The sequence below is a fragment of the Crinia signifera genome, chromosome 19 (assembly GCF_055691185.1).
Source record: "Crinia signifera chromosome 19, ASM5569118v1, whole genome shotgun sequence".
Lineage (NCBI taxonomy): Eukaryota > Metazoa > Chordata > Amphibia > Anura > Myobatrachidae > Crinia > Crinia signifera.
The window spans coordinates 59,143,832-59,166,880 of record NC_139226.1 but is presented as its reverse complement, the minus strand read 5'-3'; the positions used below and the strand labels follow the sequence as shown (position 1 = coordinate 59,166,880).

Sequence of the window (23,049 nt, the reverse complement as noted above, 5' to 3'; positions counted from 1 at the left end):
ATCAAAAGCAGCATCAAAGACCTCCGCCGGGAGCTCACTGTCCATATTGGAGATCCCCCTGACCTCGCCCACATCAATCACGTCCAAGGCGTCCTGCTCCAGGGGGGTATACTCCAAAGTATCGGGCATAGGACCTCTCCCGGTGGACATGCTGTGGTTGTACCGGTCAGTCATCTTCCTCTTCATTGCCGTTTTGAAGTCAGTCCACCTACAAGTTTAAAAATACAAATATCACCATGAGATATGTGCACCACTGTGCTACGTGTAGGGTTACCACCTAGTCCCTTTAATTCCGGACACATGTTACTTACACAGGTTCTGTGGCAGTTTAAAATTAGGTGAAGTGGAGTCTTAAAGTCAGCCAGCCACAGAACCTGTGTAATTAATATGTGTCCGGAATTAAAGGGACTAGGTGGTACCCCTAGCTACGTGACATTTCCTAGTGTGGGTGATCTTATGTTTTTTAGCCATATGTGTCCCACACACACATTCATGTCTCCATTAGGAGGCATTTCAGTGTCTCATCACATTCATTAGGCCACTAAATGCACATACATACATCACTATGCAGAAATGACATCATCCATGGCCAAATTATGCACCTCCACCTGTTGTGAAACTACACATTCCACCATAGCTTGACAATGTGGTTATTATGGAGTAATTTAACTATGGGATGGCATACTGGGATGTGTAGTTTCTCACCAGCTACATGTGCACAGTTTGCTCATTCTTGTTTCAGTAGCATCATATGGAACATGTTACAACAACTCTTTCAAAAACACACTTTCTGTTGTCCCATCACATACTTCACATGAGCAGAACTGTGCCCATAACCTCACATCACACCAATGGTGCATGTTTCATATATCAATGTGGGTTATTAGACATGGTTGTGTTCACATGTGACATTGAAGTGTAGCACTATCTACAAACACACCTTTCTATTATTCTCAAAACATACATGTAACATATGTACACACATATGACATTATCAGGGGGACAAACACCAGGGCTATTTTTCAGCAGGCTCCAGCAGCAACTGAGGCCCTTATTCTAGGTCACTCTTTCTGACCACATATTTCTTAGATGGTCAAAACCATGTGCACTGCAGGTGAGGCAGGTGTAAAACCCCACCCAAATCTGATTATCTCTGCACAAGTAACACCTGCCTCACCTGCAGTGCACATGGTTTTGTCCTTCTAAGAAATATTTTGACTGAGTGAACTAGAATAAGGGCCTCAGTTCCTGCTGGAGCCTGCTGAAAAATAGCCCTGACAAACACACTAACCTTTTCTTCACCGCTAGCCAATCTCTGACCACTGGTGACACCTGGTTCACTTCCTCTGTGATCTTGTCCCAAAGCTTTCTCCTTGCACTGGCACCCGGCTTCCTGGTTGCCAATTGTATCCATTCGCGTGCCCTGGGCACTAAGATTCTTAATTCTGCCTCTACAAATGCAGGGTTTCTCTTTCTGGTGGTGGCATCCTGCTCAGTCCTCACCCTCGATGTTGCAGCCTGTTTTCTGGTGGCCCCAGTTCTCTCACCATGCACCTGCTGGGTCACACCTGTTTGGAGAGATGCAACCTCTTGTTCTGGCTGGTTGCTTGGCCCTTGTGGAGCTGGTGGAGGTTGAACAGGGCCTGTTACTGAGGGGCCCGCTTGGTCTTGGGTCCTCCTTGTCCTCTCCTGCTCCCTCTGCCTCAACCTTTCCAGCAAGGATTCTGCTCTGGCTCTCTGGAGAGCGTCCTCAGCTGCGGAATCGTCTGAACTAGACATGTTTGCAGCAATTGTGGCCTGCATCTGACTGAATATTTATATGTTAATCTCCCGCCATGAACAAGGGGGCGTATATTTTTCCCCGCAATGTATTTGCTCATTTACGCCGATATTTCCCGCCGATAATTGCCGCTTAAATTACGCAGGTCTCCACGCACCTGATCAATCACCTGTATATGCACATACACAGGTTGTGGAGCATTGTGTTCTGCAGCATGAAATGTGTGCACCTGTCATTCCAATGATGAGTGTTGTCAGCTGGTATCTGTTGGAGTTCGTGTATGCTTTGTGAGTCACATTTCAAAACATCACGTTATAATGCTTTCCTTACATATGTAATGAGTATGAAATTGTCATACACCAACATGTTGCATTGTGCCCCTTTAAGCAGCGTATTTATAAGGTAGACGGTTGCGTGTATTATTTTCCGCACACTGTATATACAGTACGGCTCTCCATGGTAATCGGTGTATTGTGCCCCCTTTAAGCAGCGTATTTATAAGGTAGACGGTTGCGTGTATTATTTTCCGCACACTGTATATACAGTACGGCTCTCCATGGCAATCGGTGTATTGTGCCCCCTTTAAGCAGCGTATTTATAAGGTAGACGGTTGCGTGTATTATTTTCCGCACACTGTATATACAGTACGGCTCTCCATGGTAATCGGTGTATTGTGCCCCCTTTAAGCAGCGTATTTATAAGGTAGACGGTTGCGTGTATTATTTTTCGCACACTGTATATACAGTTCCTCTCTATACATTGAATGCTTGCTGTTGGTTTTGGTCTGTGTATATCGGAACGGTCCGCGAAAGTTTCTACTCGCATCCAGTTTGTTAATGTAAGAAGGATTAATAAAGTTAATACCAAACAAACAATTTTTTAGACCAATCAGCAAGCACCAAAAGTGATATATGTACCTGCAATTATTAACTGCGCCATTGGCACTATGACTTCAACCAGGGCTAGGCAGTTTTCGACCCAGGAGTTGTTGGCCTTGGTTGAGGTCATGGACCGTCACCTGGGGCCCAGGGGCCCATATGTGAGTAATATGGACAAGCGGCGGGCGTATACTGCTGCCCGCCGCCTAATCTACTTCACGACCGGCGTCCGCAGAAGCCTGGGGCAAGTGGAGCGGCGCTGGTCAGACCTGCGCCGGCGGCAGCCAGTTTTGCTCTGCACACTTCGCCGCCATATTGCCCGATGTAAGTTTTTATTACTAGTATGTCTGCGTTTTTTTGCAAATGTTTTCTGTACTTTTTATAAATATGTTCCTGAGTATGGGGGTGTATATGGGTGTATAGGGGGTGTATAGGGGGTGTATAGGGGTGTATAGGGGGTGTATATGGGTGTATATGGGTGTATATGGGGTGTATAGGGGGTGTATAGGGGGTGTATATGGGGTGTATAGGGGGTGTATAGGGGGTGTATATGGGGTGTATAGGGGGTGTATATGGGGTGTATAGGGGGTGTATAGGGGGGGTTTAAGTAGTTGCTCAGTTTTTGGGTGTAGCATATCAATTAGTTTGCATGATAAATGTCTGAAATATAACAGCAATGATAATTTGGAAGGTTATGAGCATGACTAATGTGAATTTTTCTTTCCCCCTTTTTTATGCAACCCAATCTTCGATTTCTATGTCATCAACATGAACATTTCAGCACGGGCAAGGGCACGCATGGAAGCCCGGGAGCAGGCAGCCCGGGACCAGGCAGCCCAGGAGCAGGCAGCCCAGGAGCAGGCAGCCCTGGAGCAGCCAGACGAGGAGGAGGAAGAGGAGGAGGAAGAGGAGGAGGAGGAAGAAGAGGAGGAGGAAGAAGAGGAGGAGGAAGAGGAGAAGGAGGAAGAGGAGGAGGAAGAAGAGGAGGAGGAAGAGGAGGAGGAGGAAGAGGAGGAGGAGGAAGAGGAGGCCGAGACAATGGCTCAAGCTGGGGCCCACACAATTTCCCCATCCCCTTCCCCCACCCCCTCCCCAACCCCCACCCCCACCCCCTCCCCAACCCCCACCCACACCCCTACCCCCACCCACACCCCCACCCCTACCCCCACCCCCTCCCCACCCCATTTCCAACCCCCCTACACCTCTCCACCACCCACCCCCAAACCTCTCCAATCCCCACTCACACCCACTACCTCTATCCAAATTCCCATCCCATCCCCCTTGCTCCTGACCCCCCCAACCACCGCACAGCCAACCAGCGGCGACCAGGATGGCTCAAGTAGCCGTAAGTAAATAATGTGTCTAATGTTTACCTACACATTTCTTCACATAAACAATCACAACAACCACATATGTGTATCCAACATCAACATTAGTTGCAACATATCACTGCAGGGCGACCATGAGGTGTGTCCTGTCCTTCTCCAGGAACAAGGGTCCCCTTGGTGGTTTTTTTGAGTGTGGCCATGCCTCACCCCTTGAATAATTGACATAACAGTACATCCAATGAGATATCCGACATTAGTGGTGTGGTAGTAATGTGGCTCCAGGTGTTGGGTAACTCCAGTTCCCAGCATGATGTGCAACATAAATGTAGAGATTGTTTTGTTAATAGTGTGTGAGGCCATGTGGATGCATGCTTTACAAACATAGCTGTAGGCCTATAATTTGTACAGCAATGTCCTAAATTTAAAATAGTAATGAGTGCTTAACCCACAACAATGTCATAACCCTTAAATAGCACAGCCTAATTGTGAGGTTAGAGGACAGTCCCCCAAAACCAAACTACCAATTGGGTCTCAGCATACATACATTCAAGAAGGAGTAATTTAATTAATGTTATTTACTATGTACAGTATGTGTGTGTTAACATATTATTTTTTAGTACTGTGTTTACAGCAGACCCATCTTCAATGTAGTTTCAAAATGTATGTGTCCTTCACACATAACTCTGAACTTTTTATTATGTACAAATACAACAAACATTTGTGTATGTTATATATTAATTTTTTGTTTTATCCCTTCATTACAGACACTGAACAGCAGCAGGAGGAGGTGGCAGCCCTAATGCGGGAGATCGTCCTCACCCTCCTGTACCTCCAGATCCTGTTTGGCCTTCTGGAGGCCCGCATTTAATTTTTTTTTATCCCCCCCCCCTTATTATTTTTGTTCTAAATAAAAGTTTATGTACAGTTCGAAATTGCCTGTGTTTTTAATCAGAAAAATGTTAGAGGGCTTGTAAGGGTAGGTACATACAGATGTGTACTGTAAGTTATACTTGTAATTTGAGGTGAGGGGTAATGATTGATGTGTGAATGTGTGTGTTTTTGAGTAAAATAACACATAGTGAAAATGCATGAATGTTTAATGTTGTTAGATTAAAACATCACACATAACATCAGGGTAGGTATACATGTTACACATTGTGGACAAAGTAATTATGGACATAATTTAGTACATATACAGAAACACCAACATAACTTGATTTAAAAGTAACAGCAATATGGGGACACATAGATAGTGATTAAAATGCCACATTAGAACATAACAAATATACATGTAATGAGGGTTCAAATGTTGTTTTATTAGGTCTTTATTAAGGTAGACAATTGAGTTAATAGAAAACAATAATAGATTAACAAATAGATTAATTAATCAATTGTCAGAATTGTAGTTGAAAGGCAAGATGTGCAGGTCCATATATGTGAAGGGTATGGCAGCGTACAGGGACGTACGCTCACTCTCACGAGCGGTGACATAAGCTGTGTTTTCCATTGAAAACAATAGGGACCCGTCCGTGCAAGCTGGCGTACGCTCAGATCTCCGCAAGAAGTCGGTGGGAAGACGGACGAAAGACGTCCGTAAACGGCGCCGTACGCTCAGTTGTACGCCTGTTGTCGGAGTGCAAGGGCTGGGCCGTCCGCGTACGTTGCCGTACGCTCATTTGTACGCCACTCCCCTTCTACGTTATTTCTGCCCGTACGTAAGCGGCTGATTTGTGGGTGGACTTAACCCTAACGGCCGCGTACGGCTAGCGTACGTTAATAGTGAACGTACGCACGTTTGGCCGCTCCGATCAGAATAACCTCCATGGTGTGGCTCAGGAGTCACAGGCTAAGTATTCTAGACCACCAATCAAGGGCACCCTCCAAGTGCCTTGAGGCACAGATGGGTGCCACGGCCCACAGTTTGGGAACCACTGCCTTAAGGTAATAGACTGGTTTCCCAAATAGATGGTACCATGGTGCTAATTTTATCACTTATAAAGAAAAAATCTGATACTTCAGTGCAGAAATAATTAGCTGTAAGGTTAGCACTGAGACTTTCGCATTATTAGTATGCAGATAGTCATCGCGGCCATTGCCATTCAGGGGCCTTGCTAAAACTAAAGGGGTCATTATAAGTGGGAATGGGTAAAACCAGAACGGATGAGTTCCTGGAAGGGTTCCTTGCAGCGACTCCTGCCATTGAGAAGCTTGTAGTATGTGTCCCCAGGGAGTGAAGGGAGACAGCTGTCATTGGGGAAATGGAGAAGGAGAAATGACAACACCCCATATGGTCATTAGGTTGACCCGCATTGGGTCTACCACTTAAGGTCAATATGGCTTAGGTCGACACAGGAAATATGTCGACATGGCTAAGGTTGACAGGGTCGGAAGGTTGACATGAGCATTGGGTCAACAATGGCTAGGTCGACAGTCAAAAGGTCAACATGATTTTTATCACTTGTTTTGAGCCCACATGTGCCGACAGGCGGTATTTCATGCCCTACCATTCACTAGGGCGTGGAGGTAGAATAGAATAGTGTGCAGAGCGTACCGAGGCACCGTGCCCGAAGCATGGCGAGCGCAAGCGGTACACTCGGTGTCCATGTCGAGTATGTCAACATTTGAGACCAAAAGAATCATGTTGACATTTTGAATGTCGATATAATGCTTGTGTTGACCTTCCAAACCGGTTGACCTTAGCCATGTCGACCTATTTCATGCGATGACCTAAGCCATGTCAACCTTTAGTGGTTGACCTAATGTTTGTTGGCCTTCGTAGTGATGACCCTATGACCCATACCACTGCAGTGCAGCATGGTTTTGTTCATCAAAAATTGCAGCCTTGCTAACAGGTCTGAATCAGGACCTTTATTCCTTACCACCTCTAAAGGTATATACAGTAGTATGATATCATTATTACAGTATATTCCATTGCATGGTTCACTCATACCCCTTTCACACCAGAAGCAAATTACCAGGTTAAAGCTTTTCGATCCGAGAATTTGCTGAAAAACCCGGGTTTTTCTTTGGTGTGAAAGGGTCAACACAGGACTTAAATCCCGGCATTCTGACCCTGTTTTTGACCAGGGTCAGAGTGCCGGGATTTAAGACCTTTGTTGACCCTTTCACAGTGGCGTAACTATAAATTTTGCTCCCCCCTGCCAAAAATCTTTCTGGCGCCCCCTGGCGCCCCCCCCCCCCCCCCCCCCCCATAATGCACCTTACACTATATGCCACTAACCGTAGGACCCCTTTCACAATATGACACAATGTAAAGACATATGTATAATGCGCATCACGGTGTGTGGAATATGCGCATTATACATATGCTACAAACCCTGATGCTCATTATACATATGCCACATACCGCGATGCCCAATATACATATGCCACATACCGCGATGCCCAATATACATTTGCCACACACCGCAATGCCCAATATACATATGCCACACACGCGATGCCCAATATACATATGCCACACACCGCAATGCCCAATATACATATGCCACACACCGCGATGCCCAATATACATATGCCACACACCGCGATGCCCAATATACATATTCCACACACCGAAATGCCCAATATACATATTCCACACACCCCAATGCCCAATATACATATTCCACACACCGCAATGCCCAATATACATATTCCACACACCGCAATGCCCAATATACATATTCCACACACCGCAATGCCCAATATACATATTCCACACACCGCAATGCCCAATATACATATTCCACACACCGCAATGCCCAATATACATATTCCACACACTGCTATGCCCAATATACATATTCCACACACCGCAATGCCCAATATACATATTTCACACACTGCTATGCCCAATATACATATTCCACACACCGAAATGCCCAATATACATATTCCACACACCGCAATGCCCAATATACATATTCCACACACCGCAATGCCCAATATACATATTCCACACACTGCTATGCCCAATATACATATTCCACACACCGCAATGCCCAATATACATATTCCACACACTGCTATGCCCAATATACATATTCCACACACCGCTATGCCCAATATACATATTCCACACACCGCTATGCCCAATATACATATTCCACACACCGCTATGCCCAATATACATATTCCACACACCGCAATGCCCAATATACATATTTCACACACTGCTATGCCCAATATACATATTTCACACACTGCTATGCCCAATATACATATTCCACACACCGAAATGCCCAATATACATATTCCACACACTGCTATGCCCAATATACATATTCCACACACCGCAATGCCCAATATACATATTCCACACACTGCTATGCCCAATATACATATTCCACACACTCCCCTCATGTATAAGCTCCAGCCTCTCCAGGTGATGTGCAGAACACAGCAATCAGCCCCAGTCCAATCACGTAGCTGCAGCCTGACCTGGTCCCTGGCAGCAGGAGCATCCTTCCCGGCTGTGAAGTATATATGCACACAGTGCAGCAGTGCTACATTAATGCACTGGCCGGGGCACATGGCACCCTGCCCCCAGCCACTGCGCAGCACCCTGCTGCCCCTAGAACTTCAGCCTCCCAAACCCATGTCTCCCCAGCCCACACTCACCCTGCTTGCTGCTCCATCTTCGTGGGCGGCATGGCTCCTCTTCAACGTCCCCCTCTCTTCAGTCATGTAGTAGGAGACCAAAGATTTCCTGGAGAATGCACGGGTGGGGGGGGGGGGGGGGGGCAGCTGCCGTCTGTGTTTAAGTGGGGATGGGGGGGGGTCATGGTGGAGACTGGAGAGGAGACAGCTCTGTGAGAGCCCGGGGGAGGGGAGGAGCAACGGCTTGCTTGCCTGCATGCTCACCACAGCTGCAGGCTGGTGCCTAGCTAGTACTGCCTACACGCGTCGCTATTGAACAGCTGAGATGACGCTCGGCTCCCCCTGAACTGCTACGCAGCACCGGCTCAGCTGTCACTCAGCACAGCAGGGAGCCGGGAGCGAAGAGCTCTCTTATTAATCTGATCTGCAGTACTGCACATCCCTCTCCCTGCTCTGCTGAGTGACAGCTGAGGTGGTGCTGTGTAGCAGTGCAGGGGTTCCGAGCGGCAGCAGGGGGGCCCTTAATCCGGCTCTAGGTTATGGAGCCACCTGTGACCTCTTCTAGGAGGGAAGGGGAGGAAGGTCCCGACTCCCGGGCAGAGGAGGGGGAGGAGATATCCACCGGAGGGGACATAAGTACGGGCTACAGACCTCACAGCGGCAGCCTCAGCGGATGTGAGAGGTGGAGTGGAGGTAGAGTTCCTGCTGCCGGCGCCTCGACAGCTTGGGACAGCGCCTCCCGAGTCCCTGCACTGCAGTTTATGTGCCTGGTGGAGCGCTCCCTGCAGACGGCGCCCCCGCTGCCGCACGCTCCCCCAAGCGGCAGCGGGGGCTGCCTTACGCTAGCTACGCCACTGCCCTTTCACACCACTGAAAAACCCGGGTTTTTCAGCAAATTCCCGGGTTGAAAAACTTTAACCCGGTAATTTGCAGGTGGTGTGAATTGGGGTCAGGCTGCACCCGGCACTCAAAAATGCTGGGTAATTGCCGGGTGGCAGGTGTGAAAGGGGTATTAGTAAACAGAAGCCATTTGCTACATCCTACAACACAAGAACTACTGTATAGTGGCATTGGTGTAGAAACTGTTTTTTTTCCGTAGACTTCAAGGAAGGCTTTATGGGAAGCATTACAGTAGGCGGTTATGAAAAGTTTTTTCATCTCTGGCAATATATAGCAGCTGCTATTTACAATGCAAAGAAGGCGATTTAATGAGTTTAAGAGTACAGTAGAAATAGTATATTATTTATGTTATGACTTTTCCTACCAGCTTACCTTATGGTGTGAAATAGTGTTATGAGGTCCATAATTCAACAATCAATTGGGGCAATGCTGAGTTTTGCAGACGATTATGAAAAAATAAAAGTCATTGTTTGGGGTACAACGATCGCTGATCTGAACCAAAAAAATGATTGGAATTAATCAGATTCACCAACCGATACCTGTTGCAGATTGGTCACAATAAGCCAGTTTGCAGATGGTTACGAATATTTTACTAGTAAAATGGGCACTTTCATGATTTGCAGATCAGATCTTTGGATGAAAAAGATCTGCAAATCACTGAAAACTGGGCGCATATTTGTGGATTGAAGAAGCATTAAATCAGGGAAAAAATTCCAGAACCGTTTCTTCCTGATTGCTGATATATAGCCCCCCGATGAGATCACATGCAATACAATTCTGTAACCGTTCTAGTAACTGTTATTTATAGATGGGTCTGTGTTTATTGCAGCATTAACATTACGCCAGTGTACTATATATTACAGTTACTGTTTGTGTGGTTGAATTGCTGCAAATCTGTCTGCAGCAGACTGCCGTCACCCAGGCAGTATGTTTCCTTTTCCAGTATGCAATGCAAACACATAGTAGGTGGTATGTAATGCTAGTATGTTACCCCTTTTTTTTGCAGTGAAAACCAGGAGAAGATGATTTATTACCTACTCCTTGATCGCAAGGAGAGATATCCGAGTTGTGAGGATGAAGATCTTCCTCCCCGAAATGACATAGGTACTGTATGCATGGTGTGGTGAGGCTTCTCCTGCAGTCTGCTGTGCTCATTTGTTTTTTGCTACTCAACAAATTTCCTTCCTTACATTATAAAACACCAGACAATACTGAACTCTCAATACATAAATGTGGACAGGATGCCAGTGTTCACTGCATCTGGGCCACTGTCCCAACTGCTGCAGGGAGACTGGTGCCGGATTCCTGACAGCAATTAGAATTTTGGCGCCGAAATCCTGACTGCCAGGATACCATAGGTAAGTATGCCGGGAGCCTGGTTTAGGCACAAGGGGGAAAGGGACTTAGGGTTAGACTGTGGGGGGGGGGGAGGTTAGGATGCGAGGAGGGGGTGGGGTGGGTGTATGTTTAGGCACTTAGAAGGGGAGGTTAGGGTTATTTGCTGACCAGTGAATGATTTCTCCTGGCTTGGTTGAGAGAGGATACGACGGGAAGGTTTTGGCGAGGCAATCTTCTCAACTTACAGAGTTAACCAGAATCAGGCCGTGTGTGTATAATACGTATGTGAAACATAAATGCATTCTGTGGTTAGTCTTGTCCCATCCCTAAGATATCTCATTATGATATGCAAATATTCCAAACTATTGGAAAAAATTATATCCAAAATACATCTGGTCCCAAGCAATTTGCTTTGGGGAGTATTCAATGTTGGATTCTGACTGTCGGAACATTTCCAACAGTTGGAATCCGACGTCAATTCGATGGTTGGTATTCAATGTCGCAGTACCAATGGAATACATGTGGCTTGTCAAAATATTTGGTCGAAAATCACAGAGGATTAGACAGGCTTCAATGCACTCAGAAACGGCTGCATTGAATAGATGTATGCCGATTTTTCCAACTCTCGGAATATCGACACCCATTCAATACCCCCCTTTAAATGAATTGCCATTTACAGGGTGATACTATTTCACTCGTTTGGTGGATAGCTATATTTCTCTATATTGGAAAGTGGAAGACCTTTCTATTAAATATAAGTGTTTCATTACTGTTTGTGGAGAATAGGATCTTCCTCCGTCATGCCCAGAGAAAATTGACTTACCTAGAAGAGCTTTGTGAGCACCGCAGTTAGTATCTGATTGGCTGTGGGCTGAGGAAAGCATCCCAGGATCTACTTTCTTTCAAAGGTTAAAGTCTGCTAATATGGTGAAACTATATCTACTACATAAGATACTATATAAGAAAAATAACAAGCTCTAGCTCCTTCAGATGTAACAATGCTCATATCTTCAATCCACGGATCTATCCAGAATGTTTCCATTACCATGACAATGGCTCTGACCTAATGTACTTTAGTACCTGCGCACACAATCGGTGTTCAGTTCCAGCTTTCCTCTGTTTCTAATTTGGAGAGATAACCAAGGACAGAAGCTGACATAAAGACCATTGATGTCTATGTAGAGATGTACATTACTCAATACTGTCCTAATAATGTAGATCCTAGACAGGGTCAAGGAGAGAACGTGTTTTACTTTCATACATCTCTGTTCCTTCATACTCTCTAAAAATCTGACCTCTGCTGCTCCATAGGGATTACTGATATCTGTACGAGCTTCCGTCTTTGCTTCGATAAATGGAACACACTGTAGGTGGGATGGAATATACTAATGCTTACAGTATGTACATATACATATAACCTTTGGTTTATCTGCATTGCTATCCAATTACATGCTGAGCAATGTGATGCAGAGAAACTCCATGCCTAGCCATGGCATCTAGTATTTCAATGTAGCATACATGGGGCAGATAATCCAGTAGATCATTTTAGTACATTATAAACCATTCTGTTACATTAGGGTTCATTATATCATTTAAGGGTTTATAAAGGTTTTATTTCATTTTTTTCACTAGGCAACATCCCACTTCATCATATACAGTTATATATAAAGTTAAATACACCTATACAGATATCTGTAGACGCAGTGGCAAACGCAGGATTTTCAGAAGGGGGTTTCCAGAGGGGCGGAGCAAAGCACGGAAATGGACACTTAGGTGACCCAGTATATGCCGGGTCAGTTAAAGTATTATAGATAGACCAAATGTATATAAATAATAAAAACAAATATATATATACACATACATACACACATACATACATACATATATATATATATATATATATATATATACACAAACATACATACAGGGGCATCAACAGCAGTGTAGGCCCCTGGGCATAGCAATGCATTGGGGCCCCTACCGATCCTCCAGCGGTAGGTGTGGGGGAAGCTTTGATGTCCTGCGGGTGGTAGGGGGTATTATATCAACCGCTCTGCATGTAGGGCCTGGATCAGTAATTTCCACTAATTACCCCTTTACTGCACAGATGGTGGGAGATGGGGTGGGAGGAGGAGGCATTGGGCTGAATGAAGGGGCCCTGATACATAACTTCCAGGGTGGTAGAGGATGTTTAATATGCAGAGGAGGGGTGTATAGTGGAGTGGGCTTATAATTCATAATTTTCTAGTGGGAGGACAGCTTGCTTGACTGCAGATATCTCCAGTTTCCAGAAATAGATTTCTTAGATTTTAATGGAATTAAAAACTAGAGAATCCCACCTACCAAATGGTATTGGGGACTAGGGGATCAGAGTTCAGGAGGCAGAGCAATCTGCCAACGAGAATATAAAACTACATACCAAGTGTGTGGAGCTGGAGCAGTAACCAGCTGCTGGAAGGCTGATATCTCTGGTTCTGGAAACAGTAGAGACAAGATACTGGTGTCCCTCAAAGGGGGGGAGTCCTGGCATTTGGAATATACCCTCAGAAAAACTCTAAGTCAGATAGAACCTGAAATATCTGACTGGGAAGTGCAATTAACAGGCTTTGATGGGGACCACTGCTTTGAAGTCATATATCTCCGGTTCCCAAGGGCCGATTTTTAAAATTCTTGTACCTATGGAAAGAGGGGACCCTCAGCTTTCAGCCTAGGGCCCTTAGACTTCTGGGGGGTTTCTGGGTACTCGGAAACCCCCCCTGCGTGCGCTACTGAGACGCCCCATAGCATAGGTTTGTAAAGGCCCCTTTGTACAACCCAATGTTGAAACATGTACATACAGTAACACGTGGTACTTTTAGAGGGAAGGTGGGCCCCCCTCAGCTCTGGGCCACATAGCAGCTGCACCTTTGGTAGTTACGCCCTTGCACCTATGTTACACTATGCAAACAGCAACATATACAGGAATCATGTACAATACTAATATGGTTTTAATGGAAGGTTGGGTGATTATAACTGGATCTAAGCACCTTTTCTTTTCTTGATATTGCCAAGGGTACTGACTAAAAGAAAGAGGTAGAGGGAAGTCTGCACTAGGTGGGGTTAAATAATTAAAGTGGGATGGAAGTGTGGATAGTGGATTAAAATTATAACTGACTAAATTTAAGAAATAATTTCTGAAGTTATCATTACATACAGGCTTGTGACAATAGCCTTGGCCTGATTGTTGTAATGGTCAGTGGTGCACCCCCGAGTTTAGTATAAGTTTAACAAGGAAAACAAAAGGGAAAGAAACTCGGGTGGGGTGCACTCTTAATATCTTAATCACAAAAGTTGTTCAATAAAGATATTTTTTAATTTATAGTTATTTAATGTGATTTTTTAATATATATATTTGCTGAGTGTTTTAGATTAGTAACCAAAGTTACTGGTTTATTTTACAGTTAATCTATTCTGGCGATTTATTAACTCTTTGCAGGATTTTAGTCAAATTGGTATGCGTAGATGCCCATTTAATATAAGTATGAGAGCTGACCGTCATATATCCTTAGTGCCTTTAACCAAGAGGCAGTATCAATGTGGTCTCAATTAATTTTGAGATAAGTATTATAATCATTGGTCAGCGTAACTCAAAATTTCAAAGGTAGACAAATAATGACATATACCCATACCAAAAAAAATTTTTCTCATAATATTATTTACATATATACAGTGTTCTGCTTTTTAATTACAAAAACTCCCTTGACTGTCATTTAATACAATTATTGGTATCTTTTCACTGTGTTTTAAAATGGCTGCCTGTGTGATCAAGCTCCGGCGAAACGCGCATCACAGACTCGGTCACGTGTGCACACGTGACCGTCTGAGCGTCTTCCTACAAGAAAATTCAAAAGACCCGTTCGCGGCTCCAGGAGACCTCACCGCTTGCAGGACTGGTAACGTGGGATCCCCTCCCTGTGGAGCACCGTTGCGCCGGCTATTCGGCTGGTCTCCAGACACAGGGCAGCGGTCCTTCGATTTACTTATTCATTTTGTTTATTGCATGTTTTGGTGATATCTGTTTTCTCTCCCTTGTACGCAGCCTTGGTCCTTCTGACCCTCGGGCACCATAATGATTAAGTGGCAAACATTTGTGGCAATCTAATTCATGACCCGCTATTTTATATACACTGTGTTCTCCCCTCTTCCTCAGTGCTAAGGTCACGGGGTCCTGCAAACATCTAAGGGTGTCAGCATATTTTTATGCTAGACACTGTAGGAGTGCGTATCTTGGCACTTAGGATAATCTAATTAAGCAGTTACAATTATCGGCATATATTATAACTAAAACCAGAGTTCTAAACCAACGTGTTGTCTGGTTTCATGAATGGCTTTGTTTCAGATGTTGTGAATTCTGCTTGATTATATTAGGGGTGTTTTATTGATTTGAACTAGTGTATATGGAGTGACTTTGGTTCTGGTTTTTGTTTTTGTCTTTGATTGCACTGCATCCAAAAGAGCATATGGGGTGTGTGTGAGTCATTGAAGACAAGTTGTGAGGCATAGGTGCACTATTAATTAGCATCTTATAAATCCATCAGCCCTCTAAAAACAGCTACTCATACTTTAGTTAGGGCAATTAACCTGTTAACCTTTTTTGTCTAGAAAATACAAAATCTGCTACAATGTGTGACAGCAGGTCTGCCACATAGTTTGATTTGTTGCCATTTTAAAACACAGTGAAAAGATACCAATAATTGTATTAAATGACAGTCAAGGGAGTTTTTGTAATTAAAAAGCAGAACACTGTATATATGTAAATAATATTATGAGAAAAAAAATTTTGGGTATGGGTATATGTCATTATTTGTCTACCTTTGAAATTTTGAGTTACGCTGACCAATGATTATAATCCTTATCTCAAAATTAATTGAGGTGGTCTCAATTAATTTTGAGATAAGGATTATAATCATTGGTCAGCGTAACTCAAAATTTCAAAGGTAGACAAATAACTGGGCGGGGCCCGGGACAGTTGTCCCCATAGCACTCCTGTTCAATGCATATCATTAGTGGGCAGTGGTGCCAGTAATATATACAATGTATATATTAATGGCTAATAAATCAAACATCATTGGTGCCCACTGGCACTGGCTTATGAAACTCATTGGTGCCCAGCGGTGCCAGTAATATATACATTGCTGGCACATGCCAGCAATGTATATATTACTGGCTTAAGGATCTCATTGGTGCCCAGTGGTGCCATTAATATATACATTGCTGGCACATGCCAGCAATGTATATATTACTGGCTTAAGGATCTCATTGGTGCCCAGTGGTGCCATTAATATATACATTGCTGGCACATGCCAGCAATGTATATATTACTGGCTTAAGGATCTCATTGGTGCCCAGTGGTGCCATTAATATATACATTGCTGGCACATGCCAGCAATGTATATATTACTGGCTTAAAAATGAAAACATTGGTGGACAGTGGTGCTCCGTGTGGAGCAGGACAGAGGGAGGCGGAGGAAGCAGGGTGTAGGGGGGCGGGGCGTCAGCGTGTCCGTCAGTGTGGCCGGGCGGCAGAGCTCTGGGACCCAGGAGAACAGGAGGACGGCGGGGGAGCGATGCTCTGCAGCATCCAGCCGCAGACTGAGCGGGGCAGCGCGGACCAATCCTGCAGGGTGAGTATTATGACAGGCGAGGGGCGGGGCGGCGGGGGGCAGCGGGGCGGTCCGCCGGGCTGAAAGTGGTTAATCTTTCAGCCCGGCCGGCGTACACACATGGCGATGATGGATGAAAAACCATCCATCATCGCCACATCTGCTGGTAAAACCAGCAGATGAACCACTTAACTAGCGATGATGCGGGAGCGCGCATCATCGCTAGTCGGCAATCTCTGGGGCATACACACTGGGCGATTTTCAGCCGAAAATCGCTTAAAACGGCTGTTTTGACCGATTTTCAGCTGAAAATCGTCAAGTGTGTATGGGCCTTAAGATATTAAGAGTGCACCCCACCCGAGTTTCTTTCCCTTTTGTTTTCCTTATTGCCAAGAGTATGCAGTCATATTACCAATAGTCAAAATACCGACCACCATTGTCCGACAATTAAAATACCGGCACTTTCTCAAAATACCAACATGCATTATGCCAGCACGATCAAAATGCTGACATTTAAAATGTCGACATATCAAAAACTTGATGTGAGATTTTCACGTTTTTTTCTTTCATACCAACTTTTTCTTACTTCATGATCCCGGTGGCCATAGCGTTAGATTATAATAGTGTTCCGATCATAGCGAGGCACCGTGGCCGAAGTATAGAGGTACACTTATACGGTGTCCACATATGTCGACTTTTTTCATGTCAACATTTTAAATGTTGCCATTTTAACCATGTTGCCATTTTGACCATGTTGGTATAATGCATGTCGGCATTTTAAACGTGCCGGTATTTTAATTGTCGAACAATGGTGGTCGGTATTTTGATTGGTGGTATTTTGACTGTCATATAGTCCACCTAAAGTCTTGGATGTCCCCTTAATATTAAACTGTATTTAGCACAATTTTACAATAATTTGATATACAGTATATGGCTATTAATGACTTGCTAAAACTTACAACAGGCAGCATTAATTTATGGGATATACGATATATACTCGAGTATAAGCCTACTTTTTCAGAACATTTTTTATGCTGAAAAAGCCCCCCTCGGCTTATACTCGAGTGAGGTCCCACTTGAGTCAATAAGTTTTCCCAATTTTTTTTTGTTGTAAAATTAGGTGCCTCGGCTTATATTCGGGTCGACTTATACTCAAGTATATACGGTAACTAGCTTTTACTTACACCGAAAGAAAAGGACCACTCTCACAATAAGAGATCTGTTTTACAATACAAGAGCATCCAGGTTTATGATCCATGAGTGGGATGGCGCACCGTAGGGGAAACTGGAAAGGATCCCTCTACAGATGTCAGCTGCCTATCGGGTCCAGGCTCCAGAATGCATTGCATATGGGAAATTCGGGTAAACCTGCAAATACAGCATTTCCAGAGGTTTGACCGCAGTTTTACCTTTGATGCATCCCATCCTATAAATGTTACTTGTCAGTTATTTAAGAGTCCACAGCCAGGTGCCTCTGTTCTTATTTTATTGCTTAGAAGATTGAGCTATCACATAACAGTAAAAGTGTAATTTTACAAAGCAATATCCACCTGGTATATGCTATCAAAACTTGGCAGGAGCAATAGGAACACAGACCCTGGAGAGATTGCAAATCAGTAATGTTATTTCCATTCCCTCACTTGTAGAATGTCTTCTCCCCCTCAGCCCTTTAACATTCATAGTCACAGCTTGTCCCAGTTCCTGAGATGGAAAGAACTCTGGTTAGAAGGTTCATCCTCACTTCTACAACTGCCATATCTTATGTAAGTGCAGGGATTTATGATTAGTGCTCGGGATCATCGTTTATTTAATTAGGGATCATGATGACTATGTGATCTTTACATACAGATGTGCGATCGGTTATCCAGAGGGCTCATTGGTGTTCTAAGCATTCTGGTTTTTACACAATTCCAGATCCGTAGCTAATTACTAAGGTCCCGTAAATCTAACATGGCAGTTGAAATCCAGGGTGGTGGGATGTTATATTTGGAAAGCTATCCTCCACTTAGCTTAGAAAATCACAACACAAAAAAAGTCCATGGCAATCACAATAATAGATTTTATATGTGCGTGGTCATCTAATAAGCCAAGTACAGGTACTACCATTAGTTATCATGCATTTTTTTTGCCACAGTGTTATCTTATATTAATAGTGAGGGCAGTTGGTGTTTGTAGAATGGCCATAGCAATAAAACTTTCAATATTACTTATTAACAGTATGTGTAATGCTTTAAAATGACTCCCGATATGGTTGGTATTGCACAGCAGCAGGGAAGCAGCTCTGCATTACCATACAACAAATATTCCAATGTTGCAGGAGGCATCTGCAGGAAGTGGAACAAGACGCCTCCTGCCAACATCGGCATTCCAAGTGCAGCGTCCAAAGAGGAAGACACAGTTGGCAATGTTGTTGCTAACTGTTGGCCCTCAGACGAAGCTTATGCAGACTGGCACTCAGAACCTGCTGAAGGTCCAGGAAGTCTGCATCCAACAACCCAGTTCCTAGGCTTGGCACACCTACAAAATAAGGGGTGACACACCCTTGTCATTGTCAGTCACTACCCCCAAACTCCACAGAATGTCAGTCAAGCTGCAGCTAAGGGGGCTGTGAGAGATCACGCAGGACATGTTCTGCACATGAGCAGTTACCCCACATTATTGTGTTTCCATACAAATCTGAATCAGACCTTTTGTCTGAATGGATTTAATGAATATATATATATATATATATATATATATAAAAAATGGAAAAGAGTACCTAAATGTCCGCGCCTTAGTGATGGCCAGCAGCAACTCTGAAAGTCCCCTGTTAGCCGGGACTCAAGACAGATAGAGATACAAAAAAGGAACAGAGTGCGCTAAAGGTGAAGGTACACAATTTTTCCTCAGTTTTAAAAAAAATTATTCAATAAAAGCCTATAATTCGGCTCAAACATAATACACAATACATGTAGTCATTTAGAAATAACAATTGACATAATGTATAATATTCCAATACAACAGCAGGCCCTGCAGGAATATTATACATTATGTCAATTGTTATTTCTAAATGACTACATATATTGTGTATTAGGTTTGAGCCGAATTATAGGCTTTTATTGAATAAATTTTTTAAAAACTGAGGAAAAATTGTGTACCTTCACCTTTAGCGCACTCTGTTCCTTTTTTGTATATATATATATGTATATATATATATATATATATATATATATATATAGAGAGAGAGAGAGAGAGGTAACCCTTTCACTGCGCTAAAGAGGTATCGAGGGCTGCAACTCTATAAGTCCCCTCTGTTAGTGGGGGAGAAAGGCAAAAATACACAAAGAGAATATATAGAGTCCGCCTCTCAGTGTATCACCACCACCACCTCAGAATTTGATGGTAAGTAATCAGAATATCAGATGAAATTAAAATTAAACAATTTATTAAAAATGTAAAATTAACAGATCATGCCGACTTGTAGCATTAATTCATCATGAAGAGTCATACACCAGTCATCATAAATAACCCGACGCGTTTCGTCATTCAGACTTCATCAGGGGTAAGAAAAGACTTGATGATAGAATGCATCAAATTAAATTAGAAAGTGAGTCCGGTTCCTCTAGGATTCCTGAACCGACTATATGTTAGTCTTGCTGGTATCAACTACCATGTAGAGATGGACAAATACGTTTTTTAGGAGAGAGATTAATCTGTGGGTCCTCTGCAAGATATCGCAAACGACAGAATTCAGTGGAATAACTCTCCAAGGCTGCATGTGTATATATGTGTATATATATATATATATATATATATATATATATATATATATATATATATATACAATCCAAGGGTATTCGGCACTCAACCCTCTGTCGATAATAGAACTCCAGGTGCCCTCCTTTTTTTTCTTGTATGTAGCAGTGGGTATATGGGCGGCACTCACGGATCAAGAAAAACGCAGACACAGCAGTGTAGCTTGACGTTTCAATTCACAGCGGAATTTTCATCAGAAGGCTATATATATATTGTAGTTGAAGAATATTAAACATGATTTTCTCCATAAGTTCCAATTTTCCCAATTTCAATAAATACAAACCAATCTATGTGATACATAAAGGAATTACAGCCACATAAATGTATTTTCTTGTATGACTTCCTAATGACTTTTGTCCTTTATACAACAGACCCTCCACGGAAACGAGTAGACTCCCCAATGCTGAATCGTCATGGAAAGCGTCGCCCTGAACGAAAGTCAATGGAAGTCTTGAGTGTGACGGATGGCGGCTCACCAGTTCCTGCGCGACGTGCTATAGAGATGGCGCAGCACAGTCAAAGGTAGTGCTAGAAATGTCTTGTTGGGGGGCTTCAAAGAGATCGGTTTCTAGGAGGGATAAACAGCTGTTTTCATTCATTTTGTAACCAAATCAATTATCAGTCTGATCCACTTTCTATTGTGAGGAGAGGAATGAGGTGTATTATAGCTCACAGACAATGTCTCGGTTGACAGTAATTGGTTCGGCAAAAAAAGGTCATGAAAAGGTCAACATGAGTTTTCCACGTTGTTTTGTGTCAATGTTGAGTACATGGATCCACCATTAGTATACTGCTTTGCTTGCCATGCTTCGGGACAGATGCCTCACTTCTCTACCACTGTGCTCGGCACACTTAACCATTCTCAATCCATGTGGATGGTAAAGTATGTACGATAAAGTTGAAGAAAAACTCATGTCAACCTCTTTATGTGTCAACCTTTCCCATGTTGACGTTTTGTCAATGTCGATCTTGTACATGATAACCTTTTGAGGTCTTCCTATTGACTGTCACCTGGACAATGTCTGTCAGCCATCCAGATTCCAGAAGCAGGTGTGTGCTTTGAGATGTGGATTCTTATTCCCAGTATCTCCACATTAGAGAGCAGGAGATGGGGGACATGTATCAAACCTTGCAAAGAGATAATGTTAGGAGAGATAAAGTACCACCCAATGAAATTGTAAAGCTCCATACACACTAGCCGACTCTTTTAAAAGATATCGCTCATTTTGGCCCTTACCGATATCTTTTTAAAAAATTGCTTAATGTGTATGCCCAATATCGCTAATGATGCACACTCCCATGCATTGTAATGACACCCCATATCTGTGCAGCGTGCTCAATGTTGACTATAATGTCAGCAAGGTATGCAGCATACGGGGACAGGTGATGTCACTGATGATATCATTTAACGATATAGTTCAGTGTGTAAGCATAATATTGATATCATTAACAATATTGGAGGTAGAACCGTCGGCTAGTGTGTATAAGGGGTAACTGCCATATTAGGCTATGTTTATACAGATGGAAGTTGATTGGTTGGCACTTTCTCTCAGTCTTACCTCACTGTGGGGTAGATGTATGAAGCAGTGATAAGGGAGGAGAAGTGAGCCTGAGGAGAAGTGGCCCATGGCAACCAATCAGCTGCTTTGTATAATTTTATATTATTCAAATTATAGATGTTACTTTCGTTCTGATTGGTTGCCATGGCCCACTTCTCCTCCCTTATCTGCTTCATACATCTACCCCTTGGAGTAAAATGTATTAAGCCTTGAAAAGTGATAAAATGGAGAGCGACAAACTACCAACCAAACAGCTCCTTACTATCATTTTTCCAACATAGCCCATAACATGGCAGTCAGGAGCTGATTGGCTGGTACTTTATCACTCTCCTCATCTGTCCCTAAGATTGGTTTGATGCATCTGCCCCCTTGTGAGCAGTCACTGTGGACACAGATCACAATTATATTCTAAAAAGAACGAGCTACTGTAGGAATGGTGTTTAACTGCACATTGGTGGAATATCGATAAAATAAACCATCAATGCCATTTCCATGATTATAGTCCATATTAGATTTGTATGTGCCGGTCCTGTATCGATTCAGATTAGCAATTTGGGAGCTCGGATTATTCATCCCTAGATTAAACTGAATGATTGTAAAAAATATATAACGGTTATTAACAGTGATTGAGATTGTCCAAGATATAAATTGGATTAATTTTTTTTTAGCACATTCTATTCACAATTCATGATCACATTCTCCCTGTAGAGACAAGAAAACCCAGCATGGTTACAGTGCAGAGACATTGTGTATTTTTTTTCCTAAAAAAATGGAAGATAGAGCAAATCATATTAAATTGCCGGATGTGGAAGGCATCAGCAGCATGAAATCATAGTACTTGACCTATATATCTATCTGGCTGAAATCTAATCCTTCTAAAGCATACAATTTAAAACAGGGCAGAGAAGGGTCAGGTTCTTTGTTTCGTGAGCAGAGAGTAATAGATCTTTCTTATGTAGGTCCAGATCTGTCAGCGGTGCATCGACTGGTCTCTCATCAAGCCCTCTCAGCAGCCCACGGGTAAGTATTGACAAGGAAATCCTCAATTTTACAGATGAAATTACAGCACAGCTCTGGACTGAAATTCACTACTGATATCCTAACATTGGCATACTACAGCAGATAGCTCTGGTGCCTTTTCAGTAACCTGCATTACAAACACTAGTCCTCATGTTCCAGTTCAGCCAGGCCAAGGCAGCCATTACAGGGATGGCCATTGTAGGTTAG

At 43.4% G+C, this 23,049-nt stretch overlaps 1 protein-coding gene across 7 annotated transcripts in view; it reads left to right on the top strand.

The window, feature by feature from the left end:
- BRSK1 (BR serine/threonine kinase 1) overlaps positions 1–23,049 on the top strand; it is a 288,433-nt gene that overhangs the window by 238,660 nt on the left and 26,724 nt on the right. For all 7 annotated transcript variants that reach the window (XM_083162637.1, XM_083162636.1, XM_083162639.1 and 4 more), the window contains exons 11-13: positions 10,495–10,592; positions 20,635–20,785; positions 22,782–22,842. In XM_083162637.1, coding sequence (XP_083018763.1) covers positions 10,495–10,592; positions 20,635–20,785; positions 22,782–22,842 — 310 coding nt within the window. The remainder of the gene's footprint in view (positions 1–10,494; positions 10,593–20,634; positions 20,786–22,781; positions 22,843–23,049) is intronic.